This window comes from Hesperophylax consimilis, chromosome 13, assembly GCF_061612785.1.
Source record: "Hesperophylax consimilis isolate HC1 chromosome 13, BYU_Hcon_1.0, whole genome shotgun sequence".
In the NCBI taxonomy this organism is placed as follows: Eukaryota; Metazoa; Arthropoda; class Insecta; order Trichoptera; family Limnephilidae; genus Hesperophylax; species Hesperophylax consimilis.
Genome location: NC_142848.1, coordinates 23,906,096 through 23,926,977, shown reverse-complemented (window position 1 = coordinate 23,926,977; position 20,882 = coordinate 23,906,096). Strand labels below are relative to the sequence as shown.

Below are 20,882 nucleotides of genomic sequence, written 5' to 3'. Positions count from 1 at the left end.
ATTTCACTTGAAATGTTATAAATGAGCTGATTTGTTTAAGAAATTTGTCAACCGTTATTCGATTTAAATTGACAAACACAGATTTGTAGCGTTAACTTCGCAAAAATCGGAAATGGAGCGTAGAATTAATCCGTGTATTCTAAAATAGTAGGGAATTTCAAGAGAAAATTCTCCAAATTATAAGGAAAATCAACATTCACTGAATTAGTGATTCATGAAAACGGTATTTTTAATATGCCATTTTTAATTTGTTCGGGAATGTCTGTTTGAATTTTCATCCAAATCATTTTAAGCAACGATAAAAATTAATTTTTGTGCAATTGTCTGACTGTGATAAAATTTTAACCACGATAGCCAATCTGGACAACATACCTCAGAATTAAATGGTCGGTTGTCCAGTTTTTTTGTGAAAATGAGTTATGTATGAGACCTTTTTAGTTTTTTAAGTATCTGCACAGAGGTATAAAGACTGTTGTCCAACGACAATGTGAAACTAAGTTAGATCAATATAAAAGTCCTGGAATCCCTATAATGTTCAAAGGAAAATTTAACTTTTTTATTTCCTCTCTCCTGAACAATTTAAAAAATGTGACAACCGACCTTTGACTTTGAGGTTCAGATATATAGCCCTTTTACTGTCTTAAGCAGAACGCAGAAAAAACTATCATAAAAATATGACGACCACAATAACACTTTTTTTTTTCATTTTGTGGACTAGCTCACAACTATATTAATATTTACTAATGAATATCTCCTTACAGCGTCCATTGTTCTACTTGGGAGAGACAAACATCCCCCAGGCTAAGCTGAACGAAGTTGTGGAGGCCTACAGCATTTTGGAAGCGTTCCTGGACACCAACAAGTGGGTGGCTGGTGATCAGCCCTCCATCGCAGACTATTGCTGCATCACCTCTGTGGGGGCCCTCGGCATGCTCATTCCAATCAGCAATGGAGAGTAAGAACCTACAACCATCTTATCATGTTGACCGGACAAAAACGTCGAATTCCAACCCAAATGGAGCACAACGCGCCTTGAGCTGCTCCGTACTCTCAAATAAATAATTACGCTGTGAAATGAAAAATATAAAATGCACTACACCAGTTTACTAAAATTAATGGTGAATTCGGGCCATCCAATTAAAGGATCAGCCATTTTTAAGGCATCACTGTTTCCTATATTATTGTTATTTTCGTTTCCAACTATTTGCTGATGTTGTGTACTGCCTGCGCATTTTTACAAAGGATCATAGCTAATTTACTGTCAGTAACTGGTCGCCTCATACATTCCTTTGACCCTTTCCCGCAAACGAGTGCAGCTGCTCTGGGGAAGCAAATATATTTCGTTCCTTCCGGACCCTTCCCTCGATCTGGCGGCATGGGATAGTTCAGGAAGGAGCAAAGTATGTTTGTTTCTTTAGTAGCAACTAAAAAATTGCTTGGCGCTGGTAATATATTTTGTTAGTGATGCAGTTCCAGTGACTGGACGCAAAATAGTTATTACTATTATTTACATTATTATAATAATATTATTATAGGAAACTGATGATGCCGTCAAAAAGCCGCTCGAATAGACTTCGTCACAATCGATTTCATATACGAGTTATCCTCTTTTTACTGATAAATTCGATTATTTATTCGCTCAACGGGTTCAGCGGCTCTATTCAAAACGTAACCTGTGATGTGGGACGTGATGTGCCGTTGGGAGACAGCCTGGACAAGAGTATTCCTGGATTTTTAATCAATTTTACTTATAAAATGTTAAGAACTGATAATTCAATAGTTTATTTTTATGCTCCAAATCATTGTTTTATGTCTGTCTCCAGGTACCCTAAATTGGCAGCTTGGATCAAGAGATGTCACGGTCTTCCTTTCTATATGGAGTTGAATGTGCCTGGAGAGAACAAACTACGGAATATGGTCAAGAGTGTAACAAACCAAACCTAAATACCTAACCAACATAACTATACATAAGTCAACAGCTTCAAATTTCGTACTTAATTATTTACAGAAGTTCATGTGAACTAGGAAAATAATCAATAAAACAGACCCAAAAACCATAATGTCAGTATTTATTTTCTTTTATAAAGGCTTTTCACAGATCGTTCAATCCAATTTATTTCAACAAAAGATACACCGTAATTACATTTTTCTAGTAAAATATATATTTTTTCAAAAGGTAAGATGTTCCATTTATAAAACTTTGTTTATGTGTTTGATTCCAAATGTTTTGTATTTGAAAAAATATATGTTTCTTCCTAATACAGTTCTGAAATGCTGACCGTTAGCTCCGTTAGAAATATAAATACTCATTCTAGTGTTGCGCACTTGTGATATTTTGTCATCTGCAAATACAATTGAAATTCCAGAAAATGACAGTTTCCAAAGGTCATTAATATATAACAAAAATAAAAATGTACAAGAACACTACCCTGAGGAACACCATTTAGAATTGATTTATTTGAACTAACGTGATAATTACTCATTACTCTCTTTAATCTGTTAACAAGATAAGTTCTGAACCAATCTAAAGCTTTCTTGGCAATATCCTTTGAACTGAGTTTTTTTAGGATTAAATCGTGGATACGGTATCAAATGTCTTAGATGGGTCTAAAAAGACAGCTATTGCTTTGTTGCCAGCATCTAGAGCTGAGACTGAGGTGATCACTGTGAATGCTGCATCACTGGTTCCCATGTTCTCTCGGAAGCCAAACTGATTATCTTAGAGAATTTCATAGCTTTTATATAAGCGATTAACCTAATGTTAACTAATTTCTGTATTATTTTTATAAGGTTTTATCAGAAAGATAGATCGATAGTTATTAACATCTAGGATCCTCTCTCTTAAATAAATGTATAACTTTGGCATTTTTGCATTGATTATGAAACAAGCCATTCTCAAAGATGACATTTACAATGTGTAATAGGTATAACTAGTCCAGAAGCATTTTTATTGTAAACCATTGCACTTATATTGTCATTTCCACTCGAAAAACCTGAATTAAGCTCATTAATCACATTTAGACCTTCATTACAATTCGTTGGGTTAAATTCAAAACAAGCATTTTCCCTGGAACTTGTTGGATAACAATTTGTAATTAAACATTATTCACTGGTGTTATTTGAACTGCACAATATATTAACAAAATTATGATCTATATCACTAAAAAAATATTCACATGGTTAGTAATGGGTGTTGAATTATCATGTATAGATACAATATTATTATTTGTTTCAGTTTATTTATGGATACTGAATCCTTTTGCATATCCAATGCTTGTTTTATTATTTTCCATTCTTGATGTATGTTTCCTTTAACTTCATGAAGCTTCTCTTGATATGACTGTTTGGTAGTTTTTTTATAAGTGTAAAATACTGATTCCTGTATCTTCTGTAATACGCAAACAGTTCAATATTATTTGGTTCTTGATGACAACTATTGTGTAATTTGTCAATTTTTATGTGGCAGTCAACAATTCCAAATTATTCATGGTTATAAGTACATTTTTATAATGGTTTCTCTTTGCAAATGAGCAACTTTCAATATTATCATTTTAAAAGTCTTATGGGATTATCAATGGCTGTATTAATATCACTTGCGGATTAAACTGTATTCCATGTTTCCTTTTTCAGTTTTAAATGTAGCAGGTCATTTACAATTAGTTTAAGCTTAACGTCTATTTATCGGGATTTTATTACTGAAAATTTAAGATATTTCAATATTGCAGCAAAATGGTCTGTAACAGTGGTGTTGAAGACTGCACTCTGGGGATCCTCTGTAGACTAAACTATAAAGTGGTCAATACAATATTGACTACTTGAAGATATTTTTTATTGTTCATATCTGTTAGGAAGTAAGAGCTTCATAGATGCACGCACAGATGGCAGTGCATAGAGCTTGCGTGGAAGTCTGCAAGATGGAGCCAGTAGCCAGTAGTCGCCAGGGCCGTTGTAAGGCTCCCAGAGAAACTTACTGGTTCAGATTCCAAGTAGCCAGCTTCTAGTTAGGTCGACTATCGAGTCACCTTTATAATACGCGGAGTATTAATAAATCCCTGATTAATCTAAGAGAACCACTTATTTATAAACTCTTTCCGAGACGAATCGGAGACCTGTTTGTACGAACACAACAATATCCAAAATACTCGTATTTATATCGATATCGCAACATAAAATCACTTCGTGGTTAAGCGCTTCGTGGTTAAGCGTTAACACAGAACAGAGTAAATCATTTAGGTGGTCTAAAGAAGTAGCAATGCGTGCTTCAGATGGAGATATATAAACTGCTATAAATATAAACCTACATCATTAGATAGTTTTAATTTAAGACAATTAGCATGTGGAATAGTTATTTCTTCACCAGAAACCATTACATCATTCCGAGTGAAAATGAGAGCTCCATTAATTTGTGAATAATTTTTCTTGGCCCTGTTTCTTTTACATTAACCCACACAGGAGGCCCTACGGAAATTAATCTCCCTCGAGGCCTTTGTAATCTTTGTGGATGCTGTGTGGAGGGTCTTTTTAAGGAAAGGAATAATAGGAAGTTCTGGGATGGAAAAGGGTAAGAGGGGCGGGTAGGAATTGGGAGTCAGCGTGTCCAGGAGTGACGCATGGATCCATCCCTACCCCTACGATGCAAGGCGATGGGTCGAGAGAGTCCGGCTGAAGACGTCATAAATCTCCCTCAACCGACCTCACGTAATCATACAAAAAATTGACCCATAAAAAATAATTTTCTTTGCTATAATACATCAATTTTATTTTAATAGATATATTTACAAAAATATAAAAAACATATTTATTTGGATTGAACCTTCCCACCTAGGGACTGGGAACTTTTAAAGTATATTTTAAAACTTAAAAAAAATAGTTTGACTTTTTTGAACTTTCTCGCTGTAAACTTTTATAATGTCATCCAATTTCACGAATCTATTTGCCGAGTTTTAGATCGATCGGATGTCGGGAAGTTGGTTATTTTCCCCTTTATTCATTCATTCAAACAGCCAAAAAAACAAAATCGAAGTTTAGAGCTAACTTACAGATAAACAACAAATGTACGTTCATGTTTAATATTTTTGACCTCTAGACCTGAAATTCACCACAATTCACAAACTCAAATAATATGTACTATAAACACGTCTTAAATAATTCTTACACATATATTATTTTACATTAAAGAAACAATGAAAAAAATTAAGATGCTCACCTAAATATCTCTTATATTTGAAACATGAAAGTAACTTCCACAATTTTATGAATTAATTTTGTGTAAAAAGTAATTTCTTCAATGATATGTATTCATTGTTATGTATTTGTGGTACATTACCTACTTCATATGAACTAAACCTATCAATTTGATTGTCCCGAAACGGGAAACCTTCCCAGTTGGACAGTCGACGATTCATTATTGTGTAATTGTATTTCTTACTATCTAATAAATAATAATTAGATGTATTTGATAAGATAGTAGCTACACCATCTGGGAAAATTATTTACATATATTTGTTTATTTTGTATGATATAATATGAATTCTGTAGGCATTACACCTACTGAAGACAAAGTAAGTGTACAGTGTGGGTGCCACTAAAACTTAGAAACGAGTCCCGGTAAGATCGAGGAAGTCATATGGTGTGGTAGCCCTCTATCTTCCATCCACGAAGGAGATTCCCGTTTTCACCTGAAGGGCGTGCTTTTGTAATAAGGTCTGGAAGTTTCGCCCTCTATAAATTTTTAGAACATTCCAGAACACAACATTCTAGAACTTCCCGGAACATTCTGGAATGTTGTGCAATGTTCGGGAATAGTCTGGAACGTTCGGGAACATCCCGGAAAATTCCTGATCATAATGAACCGAAAAACGGGATCCTGGTAAACTTTTAATAAATTCTATAAATAGTACAAAATCAAGTCACTATTCGCGTCTGTCTATTTGTGCGATTTTCTTCTAAACCATGCGACGGAGTTTGATAGGGTTTTCACCATCATTTAGAGAATTTCTTCCGCAAGGTTTATTTATATAATACATGGATATTGTATGTATTGAAAGTAGAGAAAAACAGAGCACCGCCGGGTACACGTCAGCTAGCGTTTTATAAATGTTCCGTTTGGAAATAAATTAACGCCTCAACATTACATCTTAAACAGACAGCGTGATAAATGTAGATATATAATTTATCGCGCCTATAGACCAAAATTTGTCATCAACTGCATCCATAGATAGGCAAGTGGAATCAACGATTACATCACGCCTCACGACGCTCGAAACTCTACTTCGACTAGTGATTCTGCTTAGAGCTTCCGCAGTTCGCGATCCGCACTCCTGTTCGACAACACACAACAAAGGTAGGCTGACACACTATTCATTAATAATATACTCGTACTTATAGTCATTATTTCATTAATAAGATGCAAATATACTCAACAAGATACATATTCATATGCGTACAAGAATCGCCAGGTAGCAATTGATTGTATCTATATGCACTATATGCAGGTAGCACGTCTGATTTGCGAATGTCACCTATAGATTGCGAACAAACACAAAAAAATTGATTTTCTCCTCGATTATATTACTATTATGGATCCCAGATCAAAGGCAACCTTTCGTGAATTGTCGTAAACATCTATATATTTTAATAAAACAAAAGCTATACATGTAAATCAACATTTTTTTACTGTCTATAAGTAAGTAGGTACCACACTTTTTTATGGTGTTTTTACGATATTTTTATTGGCATTTTAACACGTTTTTTTTATAATTTATTTTTAATCTAATTAAGCCACTTTTATTTTATTCGGGAAGTAACATTAATAGCGAAGTCCTGCTTGAACTGACCATGAGGCATTTCATCTATCTGTAAATTTGTTTGTGTGTTCCGTTTCCGTGTTCGGAAATCTGCTGCATCCACTATTTTATTCAAGCAAGCCATACTTTGACTAGGTGGGCTAACTTTGACTATGGTTCAGTAAAGATTCTATTTTCAAATGTGAAATCGTCGGTACCTATCTACCAGAAGAAAGTTTGAAAAAAGAATTTTCAATAAGATTGTTGCGTTTTTTCGACAAATTGTATAATAATTCCTCATTTGAAATTAACTAGGTGGGAATTTAAATACCCACTAACAAAACTCATAATTTCAGAGGAAATTTTGGTAAGAGAGATAATAAGAGAATATGAGCAACATATTTTATTGACGCGAAGTCAACTCGCCAGCTTGGTTTGTTTCTACAGATATATATAAATGGTGTTGGTTTATTAATTACTAATAATTTGCCGAGAAATCGCCCCTCCGTGCTTTCTTTCGTATTGGTTCATCCTACATCGTTTTTGACCAATGGCGTAGAGCATTCGTCTGCGTAAACATTGTGGACGAAAAACAAAGCAATACACAGTTCTTGTATCAAAATAAATGATCAGTTTGTTCTACGACCATAATGTTTTCTACGTTCACAAAAGAGTATAACCTATCGTAGAACGCAGCCTTTTGTGGATATAAAACACATAATAACGCAATAAAACCAAAACGGCGCCGACGAACATCATGTAAAATTAGTATTTATAAAATGTAACGATGAAAATAATGATATCCCAATAGAAAATTTTCTCAACCAAACGCAATCGCTTATGTAAATATGTCGTTTCCCGAATTTTTTTCTTTATTTTGGTATTGAACTGTCCTGAATTACTAGTAATCATGTTTTTATTTTATTTTTCTTTGTTATTTATTTGTAAACTACACTTATTCTGCATAAATCTCTCCAAATGGATTTGGATATGTATCGTAGGAATCATAACATTTAAATAAGTAACATGGTCCAATTGGTCAATCAAAATGTTAATAAAATATTCATTTACATTAGATTTGTGTTCGTTAGAATAGAAATGTTATATTTTTTTATTGTGATAAATTTTTAGAAATGTCCTCGAAGTTTAGAGTTAACCCCTAAAGCCACCTACATTTTACAATGTACGTCTCATATGAGTACTAACATAATGCAGGTTGAGCGGAAAATATTTTCAGTTTTATTTCATATAAAGAAGATTAAGTGGGTTAAAACGGGTTATTTGTAATTCAGTTTTTCACTAAACTTTTATGAAGTCTCTATGTCTAATATGTAATAACTTAATATATTGTTGTTGTCTGTGAAGAATTACTCCAAAAATTTCTCAAGCGGTTAAAACGGGTAATTTGTAATTCAGTTTTTCACTAAACTTTTTTGATGTCTATCTGCTCAATATGTAATAAACATACTATATTATTATTTTTTACACTTTTGAGATGCATTTATCTGGAATACTATTTAAAAGATGATTATCAAAGCTCTTTACCAATAAACTAATGGCCACTTACTGATGATTAACCAAACACTTATCTGATATTATAAAAGTTATTAAAAAAGTATAGTTATTTACCTTCAACAAATATTATTCACTTTTCGCCTTCCGAATACGCTTCAAAGTCTTATAAAAGTTGGGAGAAATTTGCTGGAGTAAAATTTACAAAACACTTGACGTCATTTAATTTCAAATCGTAATCGTGGGTTCTGAACAAATAATAAAATCCAGATTATACCGATTATCGGGCAAAGATACCTACTTTAAGTATGTAGGTACTAGATCATTATAATATTATTTGGTTTGATTGTACAACGCTTTTTGTGTGAAAAATCACCCGAGGGGAGCTTAACAATTTTTTTCAACGCTATATCTTATTATAACTAACAACTATAGATAATTTATTGGAAGTAAAACAACTTAAGGCGATTTAACCAGCGGACGAGAATTCAAATTTCGTTAAAAGACGATCTCGCGATCGGACGTTTTTTTAGACCGAGACAGAAATACCGAATTCATTCCACTGCGAGCCGTCCACTCGCGCGGCAGTGAAAACTACAGCATGGTTCCGATGAAATAACAATTATTGTTGTTTAATTCTTGGTTGTAGCTTTCTTCCTTATAAGTAGTTACATACATATTTGTAAATTATACGTCGGAGTGCGTAAACATAAATAAATACAAATGCAGTTTGTTGACATGGTAGATATAAAATATGTAGGTATATAAATATACATTTAAAAAAAATTTCAAATATTTGTTTAATTTGTTTTTTTTTTTAAATATTTTACACGAGTTTTCCAAAGGTGAGTAAAAATCTTGTTTTACTTATTTATTCGTTTGTCCAAAAGGTATTACCGGTAAGTTTTATTTCTAATACTTATCTTCAAAGTATTACTTGATTTGATATGTATGACATTGAAAAGAGGGTTTATTCCTTACAACTGAAGTAGTTTATATATTAAAACTAGGTTTTATTTCCAACTATTTTCTACGGTACCTACCTACATATGTAGTTATGCGATTGCATAATATTGTATCGCTTTCATGTATTTGTTTTCATGATTAACGGAGCGACCTGACTCGTCTAATTTTCGAAATGTTATTAAATTCACGAGCAAAAATCATAGGTTTGTATGTCAAAAATAACCTTGTTTTTTTTTCCTAAAACAAGAAGCTCATTTCACAATATGACATTATGAAACTGACAAAAAGTAACACAAAAAACATTAAATACGTTGAATTATACCAATGTAATAGTGAATTGGACAATAAAATAGAAATTATGAACAAAAAAATGATTTGAATCGCACACCACGAATCGAAATTCATTTGGTTCGTGTCACTTTTTGACTACCAATCACAAACAGTTTCACGTACTTTGGCATAAGTTTTAACATTTATACATGAAAAAACGATAACAGACATAAACTCCTGTCCATAGTTGATTCTTTTCCCTGGAAATTAAACAACACAAAATTATCGCCAAATGTTATAAAAAATATGTGCTTATTCTGACTGATTCTTTCGAATGACCCTGTAGCATATAAGTACGAACAATGTACACGGATAATTAAATATCACTAACCTTTGTTTTTTCTGAAAATATATCTCCCACGTACGTTTTTGATGTCGTAATTTGTGCTATCTAATAAAACTTTTTTTCGAGGGTATTTTCCTCCTCATTTTTAAGCGAGGAATTTCTTTAAAATGTTATCAAGTAGACTGGCGTGGAATAGACGTCCGCTCGCCGCCCTGTCGCAGCGGGGAATGATAAAATTTCGGCTTGCGCCGGGGTAATCACAAACAACAAACGCGAATCGAAATTAATTACTATTATATACTTTAAGAATATATTTTTTGGTCATAAATTATTTCTAATGTTTCAATTATGTCTTGGTAAATTATTTTTCTAAAAAAATCTGAACTATACCAATTTGTAAGACCATAAATAAATAGTCCAATTGAGGGATTTTCGTCACAAAACGCGTGCTCGGATTTATTTATTAGTAATTTTATTTGAAATAAAAACAAAATTCTTATACATACTTATGATAGATAATTTATTGATTGTTTATACATTATTATTCAATGATTTGAAATATTTGTTGTATAATACAACTTCACCTTTGAAAATGCAACAAATCTGCGCATCGTCCAACGGTAACACTTTATTATGATATGAAAATAATATTATTTTTCAAAATTTTACATATTACTTTACAAGATAAAATAACGATCTTTCGAAATCAATTTGTGTTTTTTTCTAGAAAAGTGTCCATACGTCTAAAAGTGGCCTCAAAAATGCCAAATTTCAGGTCAAGTCTACCTATTTCGCCTTAACAGCTTACAGATTGCATCCACCATTTCATCAACCAATCATAAAGTATGCTTATAGGTAACAATTTACAAAAAGAAGAGTGTGTTTGGCGGGAGGTCGGGTGAATTTTTATACAAATCTACGGTTTTATTCCGAAACTGATGAACTTTTGCACACTTGACCTTCAAAACAAGGGAAACGTCACTGTCTACATTAAATTACATTTCTTAATACTCTGTGAAAGTCTGGGCAACACCGTAGGTAAATAATTGTATAAATTTAAAAATTATTTACATCACTATAAAATCGACAATACAGCTCTGTTTTTGTAACTTTATCTAAGACTAGCTCACTAATGAGATATTACTCTACAAAGAATTTTCCTACGGGAATGAAATGTTTTTCCAGGATGAAAAGTAGCCTATGTCACTCCTCAGTCTTCGAACAATCCCTATCCAAAAACTCACGTCGATCGGTCTCTCCGTTGCGACGTGAAATAAGGACAGACAAACAAATAAACAAACTATCGTATTTAAGGTCATTGGACCTTACTTTTTTGAAAATGAGGCTGGAGCAACAGTTACGGTGAATGGATTGCGCTATCGAGAGATGATTAATGAATTTTTATGGCCGGAATTGGATGGTGTTGATCTGGACAACGTTTCTTTCAATAAAACGGCGCTACGTGCCACACAAGCAACGAAACTATTGATCTTTTACGATTGAATATCAAAATAACACCTCTTATTGAAAAACCCTGTAGTTTTCAATGTTTTAATTTTTCGGAACTCCCAAAATCGCCCCAAATCTATGGACGTGACGTATGGCGTCACCAGACTCAAAAACCCTCCCTTTTTTCAACGGGCGTTGTATTTTGTATGGGAATCGAGATATTTTTATTCTTATAATTACCAGCTTTTAACATTAGGTAAAATGTTAGCATATCATCACTAATGTTATTGTATTGTACCGAAGTGCAAAAACACATCCATGACCATACCTGATAAACAATTTACCGGTGTTTACCACTTAGGCCATCTGAATTTTGTTTCGGGGATCATATTGATACAAGTACAATAGTTTAATTTAGGTGGTCAAATAAATGTATGCCATATATTTTTAATATTCTATTTCAGTTTGTTTCCACTTTGGTGATTCAATTGCAAATTTTATTTTTAAATTACATGATTGTTTCTAGATTTTTTCCTTTGTGGTACCTACCTATTATGTTGGAATTTTTATAATCAAAAATGGTCATAATCGGTTCCATGATAACTGCATTCAATGAAAATTAACACATTTTCAGCAAAAAGAGATAAAAAGTCATTAAAAACGATGAAAAAAAAAACTAACATATAAACCTAACCTGCGTATCCAATTTTTCGTGATTATATCAAATTTTTTTAGGCCATGGTTTCGTCTTAAACGTAAAGATGTACATAGTTATTATTAATCTTTTTGATACTAGTATGATATAAGAAAGTCGCCAATCTCGTGTTTTGCTCCAAACTTAACGATAATATTTTGTACGAATAATAACATTTGAAATGGAAAAGTAAATCTCACTTTACTGAACAACATGTATCCATTATTTAAATTCATAGCAGGTCTTTTAAATATTAAATAAAGTTTAAACAAAACTCAATATTGTAAAGTAAAAGACGCAATTAAAATCAAGAGATTTTCAGAAAAGAAACTCTTCTACGTACTTTAGACAATTCAATTTAAAAACTTTACAAGTTACAATTCTTCCAAAAGTTTATAAGGCTTTGAGAATTTTCAAATAATCTCTGTGACTAGTTGACTAATGTTATAATACTGGTAGAGGGTTTTTATTTAATAAAGGTGTAACGTAGGTTTAATGTTTGTAGTGTCATCAATCATTCACAATAGAATGCTTACATAGGGTGTTAAGGGACGTATTTGACTTACTTTAGCACTGTTATTTGGATTAAAATATTTAAATGAAAATTTTGTTTCTAGTGCCATTTTGTTGTTTTTTTTTTCTACAATGTATTGTTTTTCACATGTCATTCTCAGCCGAGTAACCTCCCAAACCCTCACCCCTGCACTACCTGTCCAATACCTACTGTTTATTTTTAATGTTGAGTTGTTAAAAAAATACCTCCCACATACACTGGCCAAAAAATTCTTTATAATATTACGAAATCTAAGATTCAATCAAATTTTCTTAAATTTATCACGAAATCTAAGATTCAATCGAATTTTGATATATTTATCAGGAAATCTAAGATTATCTTGATAATATTACGAAATCTAATATTCAATCTTCAATTCTAATATATTATGAAAATACATACTTCATGTAATGGTATGTGTCATTCCATTATAACCGAACCCCCTGCAGAACGATAACAAAACAAAACACCCACTCCTTCCACTCGAAAACAAAAGCACGAATCAAAAAAGTTTTATCATCATATCGATAATTTTATCAGCACATAGAAATCAAATCCAACAACAACAACATCAATAATGTCTTTTTGTAATATTAGCACTCTAGTACACCCAAAAGTCACGAGCCGCTACTGTTTGATGGTGGAATTTATTTTTAATTCTTCCTTTTTATCGTTTATGTTTATAAAATGTACAAATACAACTTAAAATTAAAAAGTAAAATGGTAAATAAATAATATAAAAAAAATACTTTTAACCAATTTCAATCAATAATAATCGATATGTTTCTAACCGATGGATTCTGTCATGATAACGAAAATTAACAAATTTAAAATAGAAAAATATAGACAAATAAGTACCTACAGACAAAAATATTGAAAGAGAGGTGATTAATTAGTTATCATCATAAAAAAAATTATATACAATTATCATAAAATAGTTAATTATTATATTTATTTAAATACATTGAAAAATTTTGTAAATCAACATCAAATAATTAAGGAGTAACTAAAATGTACAAATAACAAAAATGAAAATTATTATTACAACATTAAAATTATTATCTATGGGAAAATAAATTTAATCAATATTTGCCAATAAGATTAGTGATAACGAATAAATATATGAAAACACACTTATTTTATTAAACAAATTTATTACATACGTTTTCTTCACCTCACTTTTTTGTCGTTTCAAATAAAATATTTAAGGCGAAGCTTAATGCCAAATCACTATTTTGATAAATCTTTATAACGAATTGGTGTACATTATGAATACCAAAAAATATGCTTTAAATAAATTGAACGTTTTCCAATTGTTTCGCTTGAGTAGAGTACAAGTAAAATAATAAATTACTCAATAAAAAATATAAATGTAAACTACAATTTTTTTTTGTTCAATAGAAATGTATGAACGCGTAAAGGAAACAACTTTTTAAAAATACATTATTATAGCTTAGATTATCTGTGACAGTTTCACTTGATTAACTTTTTTGCTTTCTTATTAAATTATTTACAAAATAAATAAAAAACAGTTTTGTGCTTGAAATCTAACGTTTCTAGACTCCGTTTGTCAAGCGATTTTAATGCCTATTACATACAATATAAGGTTTACCAAGAATATAGACATTTTTGGCTTGTAGCTTCCTCTTAAGTTATTTTCAAATTGAACATAAAGAATTACACAAGAAGTGACTTGTGAGCGCGTTCGTTATCTTAATATTTGCCTAATCGATGCTTAAATTTCCTTTACAATTTGGAAAATTAAATGGGATTGAGGTCTACGATGCCAGGCGAGTGAAAGTAGCTAATTGGATCATTTGTTTTCTTTCAAATTTGTGGAAGGCATTTCTAGTGTTATTCATTACTCTATGGCGGTCGTACCTATTGACACCACCAACTTTGTGGCAGTACGGAGATGGCGAGAGGACTGGCTAGACCAAACTCGTTCAGTGGGTGGTTTATTTATGCTTGTTCACTTCTACAGCTCCCGCGGCACTCTGGAGAGAATCTTTTAAGACGGTTAATCTGCCGTACTAGCTAAAAAAATTATATTTAGACAGCTTGTTGCTCTCTTTCACCACCCATTTTTGATGACCATATTTAAGCGTGAGGGATAAAATGATTTGTAGTATTTGTAATCTGTGTATTATATTATTATAAATTGAAGTATTATTTATGTTTGATAGATGGCACCCAAGTTGTACGTAACGGAAACTAGCCCTCCTTCTCGGGCTGTGATGATGGTGGCTGCGGCCCTCAAGGTGGAAGTGGTGAATGTGGAAGTTGACTACTTCAAGAAGGAGAACTTGAGTCCAGAGTTCGTCAAGGTATTTAAATTGCCACCAATTACAAATTACAAGAATTTAAAATTACACTTCACATATTAACTGAATAATGGTTTATTATTTTTTTAAATTTTAACATTTTTTCCTCTTCTTTTATGTTGGTCGGTATTCTTCTTGTCTATACAGGATGTTAGCACATGTCCGAAGGATTTAAAGAATACGATTTTACTGTCCTATGATTTTTTATGTCAATTAAAAACAAAAATAATATGTTTTGAGAATCAGTTCAGCTCGTCAGTGCTACGTCATCAGTCGACCGACGGGGCGCGTGGCACTATTTCAGCCTAAGGCTTAACTTAATATACGACTCACAGCCGACTTCTCACTCGTAACCCCAGAAAAAAGTTATTTTTATTATTTTCATTTAAAAAAAAATCATTTCCGTTTCAGAAAAATCCAGAGCACACCATTCCCATGCTAGAAGATGGAGACTTGTTACTCGGAGACAGGTAACTTCTTTACATTGATATATAAGAACAATAGATTTGCCCATTGGTGAATCTCATGATGTAATATTTGTTAATTCATCGGCCAATGGCGAGCCTGAAAAGAATTACGTCACATAATATAGAGATAAACTAAACAACCCAACTTGTTGCTTCTAAAAACGTTCACGAAACCAGAGAAGATAATTTTGTTGCAAAAATATTTATTTATATATTCTATTTACCAACGTCCTATTGGACTTTTTCAAGGAAATTTACACTTAATTACAGTATGTAAGTATAACAGAAAAAATGTTCTAGCTACATATGGCATAACTATAAAAAATAATATTTTTACTTTGATTAACATCGAATCCAAATAATAGCACCTAATTAAAAAATATATATTATAATACCCCAAACTAGGCAAATGCCCGTATTATGATGGTATCATAAATAAGAAAATATAATAACAATAGTACAATGGTGTAAAAATTATAATTACATGCCATATGAATATAAAATGTATGTATTTATACAGCAGATTAAATCGTTTATGGCATAATTGCTAAAATATTTCTAACTGCCTAAATTTCATGTTGAAAAATGATCTTTACGAATTTAGTAATCAGAATTGGGACTGGAAGACAAATTTGCTTCGATCTTTCTTTTTATAAATGTTTTCTTAAACCAATATTCTTGGTTTCGGTGTTTATTTTAAAAATACTCTACCTATTTAGATAATACTTGGTGGATACTTCTTTCAATTGGTATTGTATCTGAAAGCTTTATGAACATAAAATAAATTTAGAAAAATGAGTCAGCAATTTTCAAACCCTCATAATTTCTACGTTTTACGTGTCAGTTTTCTATTTTCCCTCGTGGAAACGTATTTTTTGTCAATATTATTTTTCTGTTATCTTTATTACTGTTGATATGGATTTTTTTACTTTGCTAAAACCATTGCCTGTCAAAAATGTCGGACCCCGCAATCGAAGAAGTGCACGACCCACACCTGTAAATTGGATATTATATAGTCGCTATGGATGGAATGGTACACTCACATGAGATTTATCAAAAATAATGTATCACTTCCGAATATGTTTTGCAGTCACGCTATCGTAACCTACCTGTCCAATGCCTACGCCAAGGACGACTCGCTGTACCCCAAGGACGCCAGGAAGCGCGCTGTCGTCGACAGCAGGCTGCACTTCGACAACAGCACCCTCTTCCCCCGCTTCAAGACCATTATCGTAAGTATAAATAAAAACTGCACCATTTTAAGAAGTCGCATGCAAATTAACAGCATTTCTGGACATGAATGGACGGGCATGACCAATGAGGTATTTTCATAAACGATGAATGTCTGGTGAAGCAATTAGATAACAAATTTGTGCTTTACAGTGGCCTTATAGCGTGACATTATAACACTATTTGCATTAGATAGAAAGAAACCATCCCATAAAAATTCTAATGTCTAATAAATTTGGCATGGAATCTCCGGATTTACTACATTAATTTTTAAATAACGCACTACAATATGTTTTGTTATGTCGATACCAATAATCCCATTCAATAGAAAAGTGCTTGTGTGACCAAATGTGTTTTTGAGTGGTCTTACTGTAGAACTACGACCAAATCAAATGTTCTTCTCGTATGTGACCTGTCAAAATGCAGATTGCGCAGAGAATATTTTCGGGTTACATTTGATTACAGATAAATTCGCTATTTAACGTAGTTTGAACGTAGCAGATGAAAGATTCATAACAAATCGACATGTCTTAAAGTCGCTTGCCGATGGTTTTTATTGTGTTAACTGTTATTACCACCTTACAAGAAACTAAAACACTTATTTGATTTGACAAAGCTATTATAAAAGTTTATGTCTCTTGGACACTTCACTTTTTTTCGTTTTATATTAAAAAATGTTGATATCAAAAATTGGAAACCTCGACAAATGTTTTCCAAATGCTAAATGCTGTTTCTAAGGACTGGTTGTTTTGGCAATTCATCAAATTTCAACGTCAATTTTCGGGTTCTGTGAAAGTCCTATTCATTTTCTGTTATGACATCATTATAGGCTAGTAGCTTGACAGAACTGAATTAATAACAGAAATTGAAAAAATCTTTCAAAAATTCTCCGGAACAACCCGTTAATTATTTAGAAAAAATTGTGAGCGTTTATGGTAATTTTTTGTACGCAAACTGAAGCCCGATATTCTCTCTTTCCAACGTTCTTTAAATCATCATAATCTTATTGTTATACGACATGAGATAGCGGTTTTTTTAAGAGACCGTGTCAGGCTGGGAGATATTTGTTGCCAGTGTCACTGTTTTCTATACATAGATTTTGTGATCAGTCATTATTTCCATATGCATTTATTTGAAACTTTAACGGGAGGTTCCGTAATTGGCAGAACGTAGAAAAAACTATCATAAACATATGATGAGCAAAATATGTAAGAAGTATTTTTTGAATTATGTGGACTGGCTCACAACTACGCACATTTTTAATAGTGAATATCTCCTTACAGCGTCCATTGTTATACTTGGGAGAGACAGATATCCCCAAGGCTAAGATGGACGACGTTGTGGAGGCCTATAGCATTTTGGAAGCGTTCCTGGACACCAACAAGTGGGTGGCTGGTGATCAGTCCTCCATCGCCGACTATTGCTGCATCACCTCTATCAAGTCCCTCGACATGTTCATTCCTATCAACAATGCAGAGTAAGTACCTACAAAATACAAGTTCTATCATTTTAACCGGACAAATACGTCGGCTTCGCACCCAGAGAGCACAACGCGCCTTGAGCTGTACCAAACTATCCAATATATAATTAAGCTGACGAAAAGGCGACATAAAGTGTATGAAATCAATTTATTGGAATATTAGTATATACAGGCCCTCCCATAAAAAAATCAGCCCTTTTTACGACGTTATTGTTTGCTACATTGTTGTTGCTTGCATTTCAAACTATCTGCTGAGGTTGTGTTATTGATCGGAAGTAATCACTGCGGCAACCTATTGGCTACGCATTTTTTTATAAAAAGGCATTGCGAATGTACCGTCTGTCACGGGATGCCTCATACATTCCTTTGACCCTTTCCCGCAAACGAGTGCAGCTGCTTTGGGGAAGCGAATATATTTTGTTCCTTCTGGACGTTTCCCTGTCGGCGGTCTGGAATCGGTCAGGAAGGAACAAAGTATTTTTGATTCTTTTGTAGCTAGATGCGTTTGCAGCGAGGATCGACGAAATACATGGGTGTTTCATGACCGATAGCGATGGTACATTCGTTACCTGGAGCGGAGATATTATTTTGGTGTGAAGTACCGGAAGAAGAAGATGTATTACCAACTATTTGCTATATTATTTTCATTATATTATTAAAGGAAACTGGGTGATGCCGTCAAAAGAACGCTCAAATACACTATTAGTCACAATTGATTTTATTTACAAGTTTCTCCTTTTTGAATGATTGATTCAATGAATATGCTAGAAAGGCGTTGAGCGGCTCTGTACCAGATGAAGCCTATGATGCAGGACGCACTGTGCCGACAGCCTGGACAACAGTATTTTCGGATTTTAATCTCAATTACTTATGCAATGTGATGTGTTGTTAATTCGTTTAATATTATAAATGTATGTATGATTTTTACTGTTGTACTTTAAATATTTTTTATGTCTGTACCCAGGTACCCTAAATTGGTAGCTTGGATCAAGAGATGTTACAGTCTTCCTTTCTACATGGAACTGAATGATCCCGGAGAGAGCAAACTGCGGGATGTGATCGAGAGTAAAAAAAAACTAACCTAAGTTCCTAACTAACATAACTACACATTTGTATAATATATCAACCAATCGCAACATATTAAAAAAAAACAAACAATCTTTCAAAAATATGTTCTATTCAAAGCATAGTATTAAATATCGTGGTTCCCTTATCAGGCACCAGAGTTCCTCTTTCCTGATCAATACACTATGTTTCCCTTTATTCATGTTAATAAAGTTCTTATTTATTTTGAGAAGGCAGTTTTATTTGGCATGCCGCGGAACAAATCGCATTTAGCAATGTGCCATGATGTGAAAAAGTTTGACTGACACTGATACACATATTCATTATATTTCAATAAAAAGTCAACTAAGCACTTAAAATTTTGTACCAAATTACAGAAGTTTATGTTAACTAGAAAAATAATCGTAATTGTAAAAAGCATTCACTTTGTGGCTCATCATAATTTACAATAAAAACACATAAATTTGTTTTTGACCACTATTGTGGTCAATTAACAATAACAATTAACAATAGTGGTCAAAAACAAATTTATGTGTTTTTATTGTAGAAAAATAATCAATAAAACAGACCCAGAAACCATAATGTCTGTATATATTTGTTTTTATTCAGGGATAAATATTGCGTAATAAATTACCTGTAGCGTATAGATATTATTACATATATTAAAATACATTTTTAGTTACATTTAATGTTGTTAGCTTGATCTCTAAAATACCAATAAACGAATTAAATATAATTATTAATAAAACGGATACAAACGGAAATAAATAACTAGACTACTAAATGTGTTAATTGATCAAACGGAAAGAAATAACTATTCCACTAAATGCGTGTATTTATCAAACGGAAAGAGATAACTAGATTACTAAATGCGTTTATTGAACAAAATTTCTTTAGATTCAATGATATCTAGTGGGTTAGACATAGGCAGCCCGATCTCCCAGGTGTTAATTGAATTCTTTATGGATTACATGCAATAATCTATCGAAAACTAATCATTTCAAAATGTCTCCTATTGTAGATATGTAGATGACATTCTTCATAATTACAGGACAGGAACACACAGACAATTAGATATGTTTTCCAAAAGAAATTAATAGAATTAATAAAACTATCTAGTTTAAAATAGAAATAGGAGTGATAAGATTAATTTTATAGACATGGGTATCAAAATCGTTAGTAAAAAATTAAAATTTTCAATGTACAGAAAACCAACATACAGCGATAACACCAGACACCACCTTTCTCTCAAATTATTCGTCTTCCCCTCACTCATTCACAGACTTTTACACGTTCGCTTGTATTTTATAAATTTTAACAATTAAAAAGATATCAGAAAAACCAAACTAAAGAACGATGGATATAATAATAATAATAAAAACGTTTATTTGACAATAATTTTTTACATGTTTGCATATAGTTTGTACACATACATTTAGATGATTATATTGCCAAAAGGGCAACTGCTCAGCTGTACATTCCGGATTTCTCCGGGAATGTAGCTGGTTTTCAGCAGTGCCTTTAATATAATGTGTTATAAATCGATAAATACAAATTTCTTTAAAATAAAATAAAATATAAATTCAGGATTAAATTTACATATAATACATAGATAAAATAAAAAAAAATAATAATCACAAGTAGGTGTCCCTTTCATTTTAAATTCGATCAATTATGATGTTGTGCGGTTGACTGTGCTGTCAGCAACCATTCGCTGCAGAGCTTCTTAAAGCACTGCAAC

At 32.4% G+C, this 20,882-nt stretch overlaps 1 protein-coding gene across 1 annotated transcript in view; it reads left to right on the top strand.

Moving 5' to 3' along the window:
• The window catches only part of LOC149418633 (uncharacterized), a 29,972-nt gene extending 10,761 nt beyond the window's left edge, over positions 1-19,211 (top strand). Inside the window, exons 5-12 of the mRNA XM_089639134.1 lie at positions 762-955; positions 1,824-1,926; positions 6,290-6,343; positions 14,762-14,902; positions 15,311-15,369; positions 16,457-16,598; positions 17,880-18,073; positions 19,041-19,211. Of these exons, the coding sequence (XP_089495260.1) occupies positions 762-955; positions 1,824-1,926; positions 6,290-6,343; positions 14,762-14,902; positions 15,311-15,369; positions 16,457-16,598; positions 17,880-18,073; positions 19,041-19,161 (1,008 nt within the window). The 3' untranslated portion in view covers positions 19,162-19,211. The remainder of the gene's footprint in view (positions 1-761; positions 956-1,823; positions 1,927-6,289; positions 6,344-14,761; positions 14,903-15,310; positions 15,370-16,456; positions 16,599-17,879; positions 18,074-19,040) is intronic.
• The last annotated feature ends 1,671 nt before the right edge of the window (positions 19,212-20,882 follow it).